The sequence below is a fragment of the Phacochoerus africanus genome, chromosome 4 (assembly GCF_016906955.1).
Source record: "Phacochoerus africanus isolate WHEZ1 chromosome 4, ROS_Pafr_v1, whole genome shotgun sequence".
NCBI lineage: Eukaryota > Metazoa > Chordata > Mammalia > Artiodactyla > Suidae > Phacochoerus > Phacochoerus africanus.
Window position 1 is genome coordinate 7,908,705 of NC_062547.1, and position 14,380 is coordinate 7,923,084.

Consider the following 14,380-nt stretch of genomic DNA (forward strand, 5'->3'; position numbering starts at 1 on the left):
GGAATCCCTGTGGAGGTGGCTTTTGAACTATGCCACCCAAATGAGTGAGGCGGCCTGCTGGGGATTCCCAGGGGGCCAGTTTATGCAAAGTCAAGGCAGCAGGAAGTGCAGCCAGCTGCTGGCCTCAGCTGCTTCCTAACCAACAAGCTGCACTCATGGAGCAAATGAGGAAGTTTTATTCCAGCCCCAGAAGAAACCCCAGGCCAAGGTTTTAGAAAGTTTGTTGCAACCATGATAAAGTGCTCAGCTTCAGTCCAGGGCAGGGAGTTAAGAAGTAAAACTTAACAAGCAACGCTGACAGACTTCAGCTCTCCAAAAGGGAGGTCTGAAGCATCTCTTGCAATGGAAATTGGTTTTGTTTCACGGGCGAGATCCAGCGTCCTTTGGGTCTAACTGGTTTGTGGATTTGAGATCAGAATGTGGAGAACTGGAAGTTCATCTGAACCTCTGCAGCTGGGCCTCTCTGGGCTGGAGCCTCCGGTTTCCCTCCAATGGTTCACGGAGCAACAGCACCACCTAGCAGCCACCTCACTAGGCCGTGGAACCAGGTCAAGCTCACACAGACCCCACCCCTTGAGGACAGACGGACAGGCTCTGGTTCCCAGGAGCCAATTTGCACTCACACCTCTGCCAACCCAGGCTGTGACCCCGCAGGACATCAAAATCTTTTGGCATAAAAATTAGGGACACGGCCTTGTATAACCACGGCTGACTGGCTTGTTTTATTGGAGAAGAGGACGTGGAGTTAACAATGTGAGAACAGCTGGGACCTGAGGTTGGGAAGCACACCCTCCCCTCCCCATACAAGCCCACTGTCCCAAATAAAAAATAACCAACTATGGGAGAGCAGCTGAGACAGCGACTGGGGGCAGGGGAAGGAGACATGGAACTCGAGGGCAGCAGAAGAGACCATGCGTGTGCCGGGAGGGCCCAGAGGCAGCGGCTGCACGAGTGACGGAGTGTAAGTCTCTGCATCGTCCACAGGGGTCTGTATAAATATATAGCAGTTGTTCGCTTGTTTCCCCTCCTCTCCCTTCTGCTCCGTGCTGCGTGCCGCCGTCCCAGCTCCTCTTTCCACAGGAGGACGAAGGGAAGGGGGATGACGAACACGTCATCACCGAATTGCGATCAGACCCACGTCCATCAGCTTCTGGATCTTCTGCGCTATTACAGGATTCTTTAGGTGTCTGATAAAGAAGAGGCCAAGTTATTTGAAATGAGACTTTACCTAAAAAATTTACTTGCTCGCAGAGCAAGCTCCATTGCAAACCCTCGAGGCCACCAACAGGAGGTGGGGAAGGGGGAACTGTGAAGACCGCCCAGCAGAGAACCGCACAGGCCCCCTCTGCCGGCTGCTGGGAACCTGGCCTGCCCCACTGTGCAGGAGTCCACGGACAACAGCTCTCAGCCGAGACCTTTCCCCCAGCAAAAGTGGCCTTCCCAACAAAGTGCTGGAGCCGTCATCACTAACGCTAGCTCACTACCACTGCCAACCTCCTGAATAAGAATTCCACCCAGCCCCATCACACTGCTGCCAACACGTGCCTCCTCCCTGCTTTTGTCCGCCTTCTCCTGCTGAGGCTGCACACCCCGCCCCCAACCGGACTTACTCGCTGAGCGCCTGAGGGTCCTTCTGCATCTGTTCCAGGATGAGCCGCATGGCTGGGTCACTCATGATCTGCTGCACCTCAGGGTCGGCCATGGCCCGCCGCTTCACATCTTCCGGGCTGTCGTGTCGGTTGTACTGGGCCATCACGCAGCGCTGGTAACCGTCGGCGGCCTCCTGCATTTCAGCAAAGCCAAAAGGGGAGGGCGTTAGCACTGCCCGGCTCACTGCTGGCAAGGTAACCAACAGAAGCCACTGAGAAGGGGACGGACTACAGAGAATCGGGCGAGGAGGGGCGGGTGAAGGACACCGCCAAGACGCAAAGGGGAGAGCTCGCCGAAGGCCAGACGCAGCCCCACCTTACAGTTGGCATCCAGGTCGAGCGCCTTCTGGTAGACGTCCATGGCTTTTGTGTAGTCTTTCATGGCTTCCAGGGCAGCTGCTTTCCGGGTATAGCCCTTGACTGTAGGCAGAGAGGGGAGCGGTGAGACATCACCCCAAACACACCTCTGAAGGCTGCTCTGCCACCCCTTTATCTCAACACCAGCATCCCCGGCCCAAAGTGAGCTCGTAAACACGCAAGGTTCCAAAGACACAGGCAAAGAGCAGGCTCTCTCCTCCTCTCAATTCTCTGGCACATCAGGGACAGAGGAGCAGCCCAGAAAGGCACTTACTGAAGGTAGGTTCTAGCTGGATGCACTCCTCACAGTCCTAGGAAGGAAAGGCAAAAAAGAATTAGGCTTCTTCCTTCAGTCAAGCTACTTTAGAGCAGGTGGATTACTTGGAATTACAAATCTGACTGTTCACTCGCAGCCATCACAGAACATTCTACTTTTGACCCCAGTGCTCCCTAACCCCGGCATCTGGACAACTGACAGGAGCCTGGCACAAGGACAGCAGAGAAAGCAAGGTCAGCAGAGCCACCAGGGACGAGAGTCCAGACCGTGGACCATGGACTGTTCTGTGTTGGGACGAAGCGCCTGGACTCTTCAAAAGACTGATGTTGTGGAGCGGGGGGAGGGGGGGAAACGACGACACAAAAGGTGGGAAAACCAGTTTGAGAAACTGAAGGGGACATGATCACCAGGTGACATGGATAGGCCTTGAGACTGACAACGTATTTTTCAGACAAATGGGGAAATCTGAATACACACACATGATAGACAACATTACCAATCTTAGTTTTGCTATTATTAGGTGCTATTGTGGCTGGATGGAGAATCACTTCAAGAGATATACTCATGAATTTAGAGATCAAGTGCTAAAATACATCATTTCCTTTCACAAATGGTTCGGCAAAAATGTGCCAATGCTCACATGTGAATGAAAGTGGTAAACACTTAAGTATTCTGTGCGTTTTTGCCTGAAGTATCTTCAAAACATAAAATCATGGGGAGGAGTTCCCGTCGTGGCGCAGTGGTTAACGAATCCGACTAGGAACCATGAGGTTGCGGGTTCGGTCCCTGCCCTTGCTCAGTGGGTTAAGGATCCAGCGTTGCCGTGAGCTGTGGTGTAGGTTGCAGACTTGGCTCGGATCCCGCGTTGCTGTGGCTCTGGCGTAGGCCGGTGGCTACAGCTCCGATTAGACCCCTAGCCTGGGAACCTCCATATGCCGCAGAAGCGGCCCAAAGAAATAGCAAAAAGACAAAAAAAACCCAAAAAAAACATAAACAAAAAAATTATGGGGAAAAGAATGCTATGCGTGTAGTACGTGCACCGAAGCCTACGTCAAACTCTTCCCCCAAGAAGCTCCAAGGCCAGATGTGATTCCATTTATTCCCTCCTCCCATCTGCAGCCTGGGAAAGCCCTGCTCCACCTCTAGGTGACTGATACTGTTTTGGTGCCTCTACATCAAGACAGTAGAGCATCAAACAAAACCATCAGAGCTCAGGTACTGCTGTCACTAGACAGAGAGCCACAGAAGTAGCTCCTCTAGGTGTCGGAAGAGCATCCATCCTACCCGACCACACTCGCTGTGCCGGAGGACAGCAGACCCATCAACTGGAGTAAGGAAGGACGGCAAAGCTGCTGTGGGAAATAGGGCAGCTCCTCAAAAGACACGGAGATAGTACTTCCACCAACGGACACAGTATCTGAGAAAGGAAACCAGGGACTCGAACTGTATCTGTACACCAACATTCACAGAAGCATTCTTCAGAACAGCTGAAAAGTGGAAACGCAAGGTCCGTGGACAGAAAGACTGATAAACAGGTGGCCTGTAGCTCAGCCTTAAAAAAAGAAATGCTGGGGAGCTCCTGTCGTGGCTCAGCAATAACAAACCTGACTAGAGTCCATGAGGACTCAGGTTCGATCCTTAAGGATCTGGCATTGCCGTGAGCTGTGCTCTAGGTCACAGATATAGCTCGGATCCTGCACTGCTGTGGCTGTGGTATAGGCCGGCAGCTGTGCATTGGCACATTTTTGCTGAACCATTTGTGAAAAGAAATGATGTATTTTAGCACTTGATCTCTAAATTCATGAGCATATCTCTTGAAGTGACTCTCCATCCAGCCACAATAGCACCTAATAATAGCAAAACTAAGATCTTCGACCCCTAACCTGGGAACTTCCATATGCTACGGGTGTTGCCCTAAAAAGCCAAGACAAGGAAAGAAGAAATGCTGACACACACTACAACTCGAACCTTGAAAACATTACACTAAGTGACATAAGCCACATACAAAAAAGCCAAATATTGTATGATTCCACTTACAAGAGGTCCCTAGAGCAATCAGATTCAGAAGGAGAACAGTGGTTGCAGGAGCTCAGGTAGAAGGATGGGGAGTTAAGTATTTAGAAGACACGGAGCTTCCATTTAGGAAGATGAAAAAGTCCTGGAGATGGACGGTGGTGACAACTGCACAACAATGTGAAGATACTTAACGACGCTCAAATGTACAATTAAAATGTTCAAAAAGCAGAGCAAAAGAAAAACGTATGGAAGGGCAATGGGAGGGAAAAGGACCCACTTTCCCACAGTGCTGACCACGAACAGTCCACGGGCCAGGATGGGGTTGACACAGGCCCTGCTATTTTCACAAGCCTCACGCATGTGCAACCACTGAGTCAAAATCAAGACAGGAGTATCAAGCTGATGTTGACGAAAACATGGAAAAGAGAAAAAGCACACTCCTTATGTACAAGTTACCAGATCGGCTGCTCTATGTCCCACAACCTAACCTTGAGCGCCAGTTGGAACTCCAAGAGTTTGGTGTAGCAGGCGGCTCGATTGCTGTATAATTTGGCATCTTTTGGGTTCCGTTTGATGGCTTCTGTATAATGCTTCATGGCCTGGGGATAATCCCCTGAACAAGGAAAAGAAGAACTTAAAAGCAGCCAAAGCCACCCTCCCGCACTAGGGCTGCCGAAGCACAGGGAGCCCAGCCACACCACGCTTATCGGAGAGGCCCATCATCCGCGCTGGAGGCACCTTTCTGAAAACATTCATTGCCTTTGTTCTTCTCCTCCAAGGCCAGGTCAGGGTTTATGTAGGCCAGTCGCTCTTGCTCCTTTAGGATTTTCTCTGCCTAAGAAAAATTAATTCTTGGAATAGTCATTTAAAGTTTCAGAGACATAACTATTGTGCTAAAAAACCTAATTAAAATTTTAACTTTCACAGTACTGCTGGCAAGATTGAATTTTTGGTTTAAAAATTTTACACTGTGGGATGGAAATCCTGTGAAATCAGATTGTTGTGATCATTATACAACTACAGATGTGATAAATTCATTTGAGTAATAAAAAAAATGAAAAAATAAAAAAATAAAAATTTTACACTCCTTACAAACACTATAAAGTAAATAAGCTACAAAGACAACACTGTACAGCACAAGGAATACAGCCAATATTTTATAATTTTATGAAGTGCGATCTGTAAGTTTTGTATCACTAAGCTGTATGCCTGAAACTAATACATACATACATACACACATATATATACATGTCTTTTTAGGGCTACACCCACGGCATATGGAGTTTCCCAGGCTAGGGTCGAATCAGGGCTGCAGCTGCCAGCCCAAGCCACAGCCATGGCCAACAGCAGATCCAAGCCACGTCTTCGATCTACACCACGGCTCAAGGCAACGTGGGATCCTTAACCCACTATAAGGTCAGGGATCAAACCGGCAACATCACGGTTCCTAGCTGGATTTGTTCTGCTGTGCCACAACAGGAACTCCTGCCTGAAACTAATATTGTAAATTTTCTGTATCTCCATTAAAAAAACTTCCTCCTCACTATCTATCAAGGTATACAGAGAAGAAAACGACATTCACTTGGTACAAAGATATGTCCTATGTATAAACGATGTGTTAATAGGTCAAATAATTTTCGGACCAATCTTTTTGTGAATAAAATCACTCCCCACACACAATTTGGTTGCACCAAGTAAGAAAAATATATAATTTTTCTTTTTTTTGAAAAATCTGAAGTCGAGTTCCTGTTGTGGCTCAGCAGTAATAAACCCAACCAGTAACCACTAGGATGTGGGTTTGATCCCTGGCCTCACTCAGTGGGTTAAGGATCTGCCGTTGCCATGAGCTGTGGTGTAGGCCAGCAGCTGCAGCTCCAATTCAACCCCTAGCCTGGCAACTTCCATATGCTCCAAGAGCAGCCCTAAAGAGACCAAAAAAAAAAAAAAGACAGGAAGGAAAATCTCAGGTCGTAATAACAACCACAACACTGTCAGTGCACTGAGCCTCACCACTAACACACTTTGGGGGGTGGGGGGGGGACTGTAACTGCAGAATGCGGAAGTTCCTATTCCTAAGCCAGGGATTGAAACTGTGCCACGGCAAGGACAATGCTGGATTCTTAACCCACTGGGCCACCAGGGAACCCCAATCAATAGAACATTTGAGAGCAAAACGTTGGCTGACAGAGAAGGACAGCAGTGGAGGTCCTGCTGTGGCACAGTGAGATGAGCAGTGTCTCTGGAGCACTGGGATGCAGTTCGATCCCTGGCCTGGCACAGTGGGTAAGGATCTGATGTTGCCACAGCTGCCTCTTACACCGCAACTACGGTATCTGATCTCTGGCCTAGGAATTCCTTATGCCGCAAGGCAGACACAAAAGAAAAAGAGACAGTGGAAAAAAAACGGGTTATTCTCTATACATCGTCTTTATTAAGTGAAAAGGGCAGCATCATATAAAATGACCAAAGACAACACTTAAAAAACCTAACGTTCATTATTAAATGGTTAATGATGATACATAAAACATGAAATAACAAAACACCCTTATTCCCTACCTACCTGTTGACATTTCTTGTAATTCAAGGTTTTTTTGACTCAGAAAAATTTAATCACGAGTGTTTAATATCCCACAAGTGAGATTATCATGCAATAATTCTCTCCCTGCAAGACAGCCCTCACATGATAAGGACTTTATCTACTCACCTGTTGGCACTTCTTAAGCACATCTGGAGTTCGGTGCTCTGCCAGAGACTTATTGTAGAAATGGATGGCATCCTTGTACTTTTCTTCTTTGAAGTAGGAGTTGCCAATTCGAGCATAAGCTCTGACAGAAGCAAAAGGGGAAAGAATTTGCTAATAAGGGCAGAAGAGACAAAGTCCATCCCTGCGGAGAACAACATCTGCAACCAACTAAACAGAAGGCCCACATCACTGCCCGGGCATCACGCCCTCCCAACACCTCCTGTCCTGGCTCCTGCAGCCTCTTCCCAGCCCAAGGTTAACAGAGCAGCTTGCGCGCCTCCCCGGGCAGACACAGTACCCTGCACACCACTCCAGGCACTCCGGGAGCCCCAGCGTACTTGGCAATCTGGCGGTAGTCCTCTCGGTTCTCTCGTCCCACTTCGATGGCCTTCTCACAGAGCTCCCGGCATTTACCGTAGTCGCCCTTTTCGAAGTACACGGCTGCCAGGCAGGAGGGTCGAGGAAGAGTCAGTCCTCACCTCCTCCAGGACCACCCAACACTCCCGTGCCCGCGGCCTGGGCCTCACCTGCTTGGTTGGTCATGTAAGTCATGTTGGTGGGGTCCAGGTCCTTGGCTCGGTCGTAGTGTTTCAAGGCCGTGTCAAAGTCCTTCTTCTTATAGGCTTCGTTCCCCAGCTCCTTCTCTTTCAGGGCCTAGATGAGGGGCGGAAGACGGGAGCGCTAAGCACGCCTCACCCGGACGGCAGAGCGCGAGAGCCCCTGGCATCCCAGCGCCACACAGCACGCGGCAGCACCGAGTCTACCGAAGCAGGTTCTCCATGCCCAGCACGCTCTCGCCCAGCCAGCGAGAGATTTCAGACCGTGAAGTCCCAGCTGTTAGGAAGAGAAGTCAAAGAGTTTCACCCCTGCTTCCTCTGAGACTCGCCCTATTCCACCTATCTCTTCATTTGCCAGAAATGAGTGCTTCTTCAGGGGAGAGGAAATCCCTTCAACCTGAAATCCCTTCAGAAAGGACAGTACAGCTCTGCGCTAGGTCTTGTCCTGAGAGGCTCAGCAAGTCTGGGTTGTCATGTGCTGTCTCTGGGTCTCGGCTGTCAGGGAACAGCAGCGGGGGGGGGGGGGGGGGAGGAGAGGGGCAGGGGGGGCTGTCCTGGTGGCAGGAGTCTTCAGCAGAGCGCACTACCGCCCACATTGTACGTAGGGCCTTTTTCCAGCCTTGAGACACTGTGAACAACCAACGCACTTATCCGTTTAGAGGGACTAAATTTGGCAACAATCTGCTGTTCCCATTTATAAAGGAAATAAAAACGTTCAGACATGTGCCTTCTGCTCTGGAAGACAATGCTGCTAAATGGACACCTTTCAATTACACACCGTGTCCAACCAGGAAACAGAAGCCCAAAGACTGACAAACAACATTCTTCTGGATCACGGCAAGGACAGGGGCTGCGCTCAACTTAACTGGCTGGCCCTGGCCAACATCCACACCGCGAGAACCACGGCGGCCGTGGGCCTGTGGACAGGTAGCTCCTACTGCCCAAGACTTCTTGAGACACACAATTCCCATGACATTGCTTGTTACATGGACCTTCCTGATATATTGACCACTATTATTCATTTATTTTTGGCTTTTTAGGTCACACCTGCGGCATATGGAGATTTCCAGGCTAGGGGTCTAATCGGAGCTACAGCTGCCAGCCTACGCCAGAGCCTCAGCAATGTGGGGTCTGAGCCGCATCTTCGACCTACACCACATCTCACACCACCACCAGATCCTTAACCCACTGATCGGGGCCAGGGATCGAACCCACAACCTCATGGTTCCTAGTCAGATTCATTTCCGCTGCGCCACGATGGGAACTCTTATGTTGACAGTTTTAATTAACGGTAACAAGCTTGGCACATACTAAGCACTCAAAAATGATTACAGCCATTCCAGGTCTGTAGATGGTCCTGCCCGACACACATTTCCACCCGAGCAAGCTGTTTCTGAATGCATGACGGTAAAGAGTATCTAAATGAGAGGGGAAGGGGGGAAGAAAGAGAGGGAGAGCGACCTGCTTCTTGTTCTCTGGAAGATCTTCTTCCATGGGCTCTGGCTTGGGCTCCTTTTTGGGAGGAGGTGGCGGTGGAGGTGTTGCAACTTCCTCCTCCTCATCCATGCTGCCCAGGTCGACTCCAAGGAGGACGCTGAGAGTAGTCATGATCCGAGGATCTTGCAGTTTCCTAGTATTGGTTTTTAAAAAAAAAAGGTGTACTTCTTGAGGCCAGCAGATACACAGAGGAAACAAATTATAGATACGCTTTGTCTGCTCTCAGGAGTCAGAGGGATTCAGATAGTCACAGATACCAGAACAAGACTGAGAGAGACATCCTTTCACCCTGGGTTTCCTCTCCAATATACCAACAGAGAGGGTGGGGCCCGTGTGCACAGAAGGGCGGGGTTCTGCTAGGTCAGCATGTAGGACAGCAGAGAGGAGGCAGGCGAGGATTCGAACAAACATGCTGGATTACTTTGTCTCCTCCATCCTTTCTAGAAATACAAATAAACAAAACCCAACACACTCCTAATGTTCCTTGGGAAGAGAGCAAAGGCAGAGACCCCCAGTCTGAATGAGGGAACTCCCCGCCACAGAATCCCAGGAAGAAAAAGCACAACGTGCCTGTCCATTTCCAGAGACAAACCGTGCTGCCTTGACTTACGTGCCCAGGTCCGACGGCTTGTTTCGCAGCTGCTCTATCAGTTCCCGGTAGGAAGGGTCGGCGAGCAGAGCCTTTGTCCTGGGATCGCTCTCCAACTTCTGGTAAAGATTCGGCATGTTGAAAGGATTCATGAACTTCCTCTCTGTTCCCAAATAAAGGAAAGCGCTCTTACCAGCCAGCCAGTTACCACGCCCCACACTCCACTAGACCAACCCTGGGGAAACAGCCTCAAAATCAACGCCATTTAAAAAATAACCCTGGGAAAAGAAAAGAACCACAAAGGACACAGTGCACACCTGCCAATCGGGCCTCCATATTCTGCAAACCTTCTTTGAGCTGAGGGTTGTTTGCTTCATGTTTTAAACCTTCCTCATATGTTTCGCTTGGCTTCTTCAAATCGGTTTAAGAACTCAAGAGCCGCTGCTTTTCGGGAATAGCCCTTAAAACAGCAAAAAGAGACACAAGACAAAATAAAGGACACTTAGAGGTAAATTCCAAAGACGAACCCACAGACCCTATTTTACACTTCATGGAACCAAATGGAGATTCACGTGTGGGCCAGAGGAAAAACAGGACGAGGACACAAGAGCAGCATCTGCCCATCCTGCCAGAGATCTGAGGCACAGAGCCTCCCCACCTCAGTGTTGTCAGATGACTTTAGGTATGGTCGGTTTCTTTGGTAGCTTTTTTTCTTTTCTGGCTGCCCCTTGGCATACCGGGTTCCTGGGCCAAAGCTGCAGCAATGCTGGATCCTTTAACCTACTGTGCCAAGCCAGGGATTGAACCTGCATCTTAGCATTGCAGAAATGCTACTGATCCCAGTGCCACAGTGGGAACTCCTTCCTCCCCACCCCCCCTTTTGGCCTCACCACGGCATATGGAAGTCCCTGGGCCAGGGGTTGAATGTGAGCTGCAGCAATGCCAGATCCTTAACCCACTGCACTACAGCGGGAACTCCGGTACCATTTTCTCAGTAGTACAAGAAGCAAGACATGTCTTGACAATTGATGGCACCTCAGACTTGATGAAATAGGCCGTCACTCTGAGAAACAACGTTCTCAAACAGCGAGGAGGATTGGGGGAGGGGGTCAATCAACTAAAGTCGGGATAGGCAACTAGGCAGACCAGAAGAATCAGTATTCAAGAACTGCCCCACTTTGAAAAACTTATGGTTACCAAAGGAGGCAGGATGGGGGAGAGGGGAGGGATGGGCTGGGGGTTTGGGATGGAAATGTTGTGCTGATGGTTGTACAACTATAAATAAAATTCATTGAGGAGAAAAAAAAAAAAAAAACCCGAGACACAAGAACTGCTCCGAAGTTGCCCCCAAAGGAGTCTGCTGGGTGTCTGAGGAGCCCCAGCTCACATACAGCTTACCTTGCCCCAGTCAGGCTTTAGGTCGACGGTTTTGCAGCCATCCTCATAAGCCTTCTGATAGTCTCCTTTCTTGGCATAGGCTGCGGAGCGATTGCTGTAGAGCACATGGTTCTGGGGGTCTAACTTAATGGCTTCAGAGTAGCACTGTAACGCGTCGTCGATGTTGCCGGCACTCAGGGCCTTGTTGCCCTTCTCTTTTAGCTCATTTACCTGAGGAGGAGGAGCCAATACAGTTTCTCTCCGTAACGGGCTACTTCAGGCCCAACTTTTTAGTGACACCCATTTGTTTTGACAGCTGTCGACAGACAGGTTACTTCATGGACCAGGAAAGAGAAATCACAGATTAACTAATTTACGTGACCCACAGCTTTGCTAAGGAAAAAATCAAATAACCGGGAAGAAGCTGCCTGACACTGCTCTTGGCCGGCTCCCATGTGGATTGGTAAGACGTCCAACTGCTCTTCTGAGCCTTTACTTGGACCTGACGAAGCTACTTCAGGACATACCCGTGAGCTCCTTTTGCGTAAAAATAAATTCATTTGCCACAGATTTCCAGAGTTCAAATGATAACCCGAACACAGGGCTAGTCAGTCCTCACAGGAAGAGACAACCCGGGAGGAAGTCTGAGTGCCAGGAGAGAGGCTCCAGCAATCAGCCTGCAGGATGATGCTTTGAGGAACATCAAGACGCTCACCTGTGATCAGAGAACAATCTAGTTCCGTTTACAGGTGTGGTAATACTTCACAACACAGTAGATTACAGCTATTCCTTAATGAGTAAAGAAAAGCTAAGGAAAAAAAATCCGTTTTTGCCATGCTTAAATATATTACCAAAACAATGGATGAGGATTAAAAAACCCCCACCATTTGTGGTTCAATCCTCTATCCTTCCAAATGTTCACAACAACAGCAGGCTCTTCACCAAAAGGTTGAAGTGAAGCAGACCTTGGCCATATCACAGTAGGGTCTTCTCCTGACCAGGGAACCCCCCCCAGAGGGGCAGGCCATCCCTCAAATGCATCCACACTTTGTGAGATGAAGCTGTGTCACTCAAGTTACTAAGTCATTCTTTCCTGCTATGTATCATCTGCCCAGTGTACTGACACTAGAAAGAACTGTTATGAGAAATGGCTCTGAAAACCCGAGGCACACCACTCTGGAACCCCATCAACCAGACAGATCTTAGGAAACTTTTTAGTGGGAAAAGGAAAGAGACCGAAAAATTTGGCAAGCAAGGGATAAAAATCTTACAAGCCCAGGATGCAGGCCAGAAGGCAAAAAGTTAAAAAATTCAACTAGTGCCATGAAGCAGCTGAGAAGAGCTTAGCTGGTGACTTTCCTGCCTATGCCCCCCAATGTTTTCCAAACTGAGCGCCATCTGCAAGGTCAGGAAAGCAAGTCTGTAGGTCATAACCAGCACTTTGAAAGAGCTAATCAACAGAGAATACCAAAATGGGGCACACAATAAAAATGATTATTTTACTGGACATGTTATATGTGACTGCATTGAGACAAATGTGAAAAATGTATCACTGCGAGATCTATATGGAAGCTACTTAGCTTAAAAAAATACAATTCTAGACACCCAAATCTGTCCAACTCGAGTATTTCCCAAAACCAAAACGTGGATCCCCGAAAATGAAAACAAAAAGTAGTTATGTGTAAGTGGGTGCAAGAGAGCAGGCTATTGATGCATCTGGAGTAAAAACGCTATCTGTACAACGATCATTGTAAACGTGCAGCTCTGAGTCGAGTCACACACTCACTCCCAAGCTATCTACGTGTGTTCTTCTACAACGGGCAATGTCATTAAAAAAAATTCTCTATTTTGATAGTCACCAGAGGAGACCTTTTCTTAAATTTAACACAGTAACGTGTTTTCCACATCAGACCCGTTTGTCTACATCACAGCCTGTTTAATCCCAAACAAATTACCAGGAAGGCACAAAATGTTAATTAAATTCTTAATCTCCACTTCCGTTTTTGAAAATTTAGAGGCTCCAGGTTAAGCTAAAGAGCAAGAGCTACACTAGCGCGAAAGGTCTGGCTTTGTAGATCAAAAACCCAAGCTGTTCTCTTTTGCCCCCAGATCCATCATTCCAACTCAATAACAGCTTCTAGTTGAATAAAAAAACCTCTTTAGGCTTTTCACAACCTTCGGGCCCCAGAGAGTATAATTAAGTCACTGGAAGCAACCAGCAGTTTCCAACTCAGCCCCCCAACGATGCTGAGGGGATGAGGGGAGCCAAGTAACTTACTTCTTGCTCCTTACCTATATATTTCAAGTTTTCTACAGAGACTAACTCCTTGTGTAATTAGAAACCGACCTTTTAGAAGCTTGAATTCTCAGTTATAACCAAAAAAAACCCCAAACAAACAAACAAACAAAAAAAACCAAAACCCAAACCCACAAGGAGGAGGACGGGCGGCACATAAACATGTAAAACACTGGCAAAGACGGAATTCATTCCAAGGGCTTTTGCGGCACCCTCCCCTTTCCAGCAGAAGGCAAATTAGTTGGCCTGCTACACATCCTACCCTCACTCTACATTCTTCCATCTCGGCCTTTTCAGATGCAGAGAAGTAGAACTCTCCCCAACTGATTCCTAAGTGCCTCAGCTGCTTACAGGGTATTCTCGTCCCTGCTCCCTGCATTCCACCAAGTTAACTCGGGCCAAGTCTTCGTCGGCAATCTCCCGTCTCCCTTCCAAATGACCTGATCATCCTTCCTGCCTCTCGCAAGGCCCCTCGCCCAGCTCCATCCCTCCCAGTGCCGCGGGCGCCAGCGCCCCGCTCAGCTTGAACCCACTTCACGGGAGGCCTCCGGTTCCTGGCCGCGGTCCCTCTTCCTGCCGCGGGCCGGACTTACGCCGAACTGATGATTCCCCTACCCCTCCTCGCCGAGTCGGGAGACGACGGGAGCTGAGGAGCCCTGGCGCTCCCCGCGGCCAGGCCTCACTCCCCAAGGCCAGGCCTTGCTCCCCACCCGCCGCGGCTCTCACTCTCTTGCTGCCCCGACTACTAGGCCGCCCCGGCCCGAGCCCCAAACCCAGCCGCCCCGATCGGGTGCCCGCCTCGCTCCTCCACCCGGCCACGGCCGATCCCCGAGCGGCCCCAGGCCTCAGCCCACCCCTCCCCCTTCACCTGCTCCATAGTCCGGCCCGGAACCCCGTTGAATAGACTCCGTCTGCTCCGCGTTCCCAACCGCACGCGCCGCCTTCTGGAACCTACTAGAAGCTGCCGGGACCCCCAGATCCCGCCCCTTCCTCGCCGGCTCACTGGTCGTGCTCCTCTGGGG

General features: G+C 49.5%; 1 protein-coding gene across 1 annotated transcript; it reads right to left on the reverse strand.

The window, feature by feature from the left end:
• Positions 1–694: 694 nt before the first annotated feature.
• On the reverse strand, positions 695–14,346 carry STIP1 (stress induced phosphoprotein 1). The gene is given in 15 exon segments (XM_047775428.1): positions 695–1,187; positions 1,611–1,783; positions 1,966–2,069; positions 2,281–2,317; positions 4,788–4,912; positions 5,038–5,134; positions 7,004–7,124; positions 7,381–7,483; positions 7,570–7,696; positions 9,061–9,229; positions 9,707–9,848; positions 10,003–10,084; positions 10,086–10,145; positions 11,084–11,293; positions 14,227–14,346. Coding segments are annotated over 15 exon segments (1,632 nt in total). The 5' UTR covers positions 14,236–14,346; the 3' UTR covers positions 695–1,114.
• Positions 14,347–14,380: the final 34 nt, after the last annotated feature.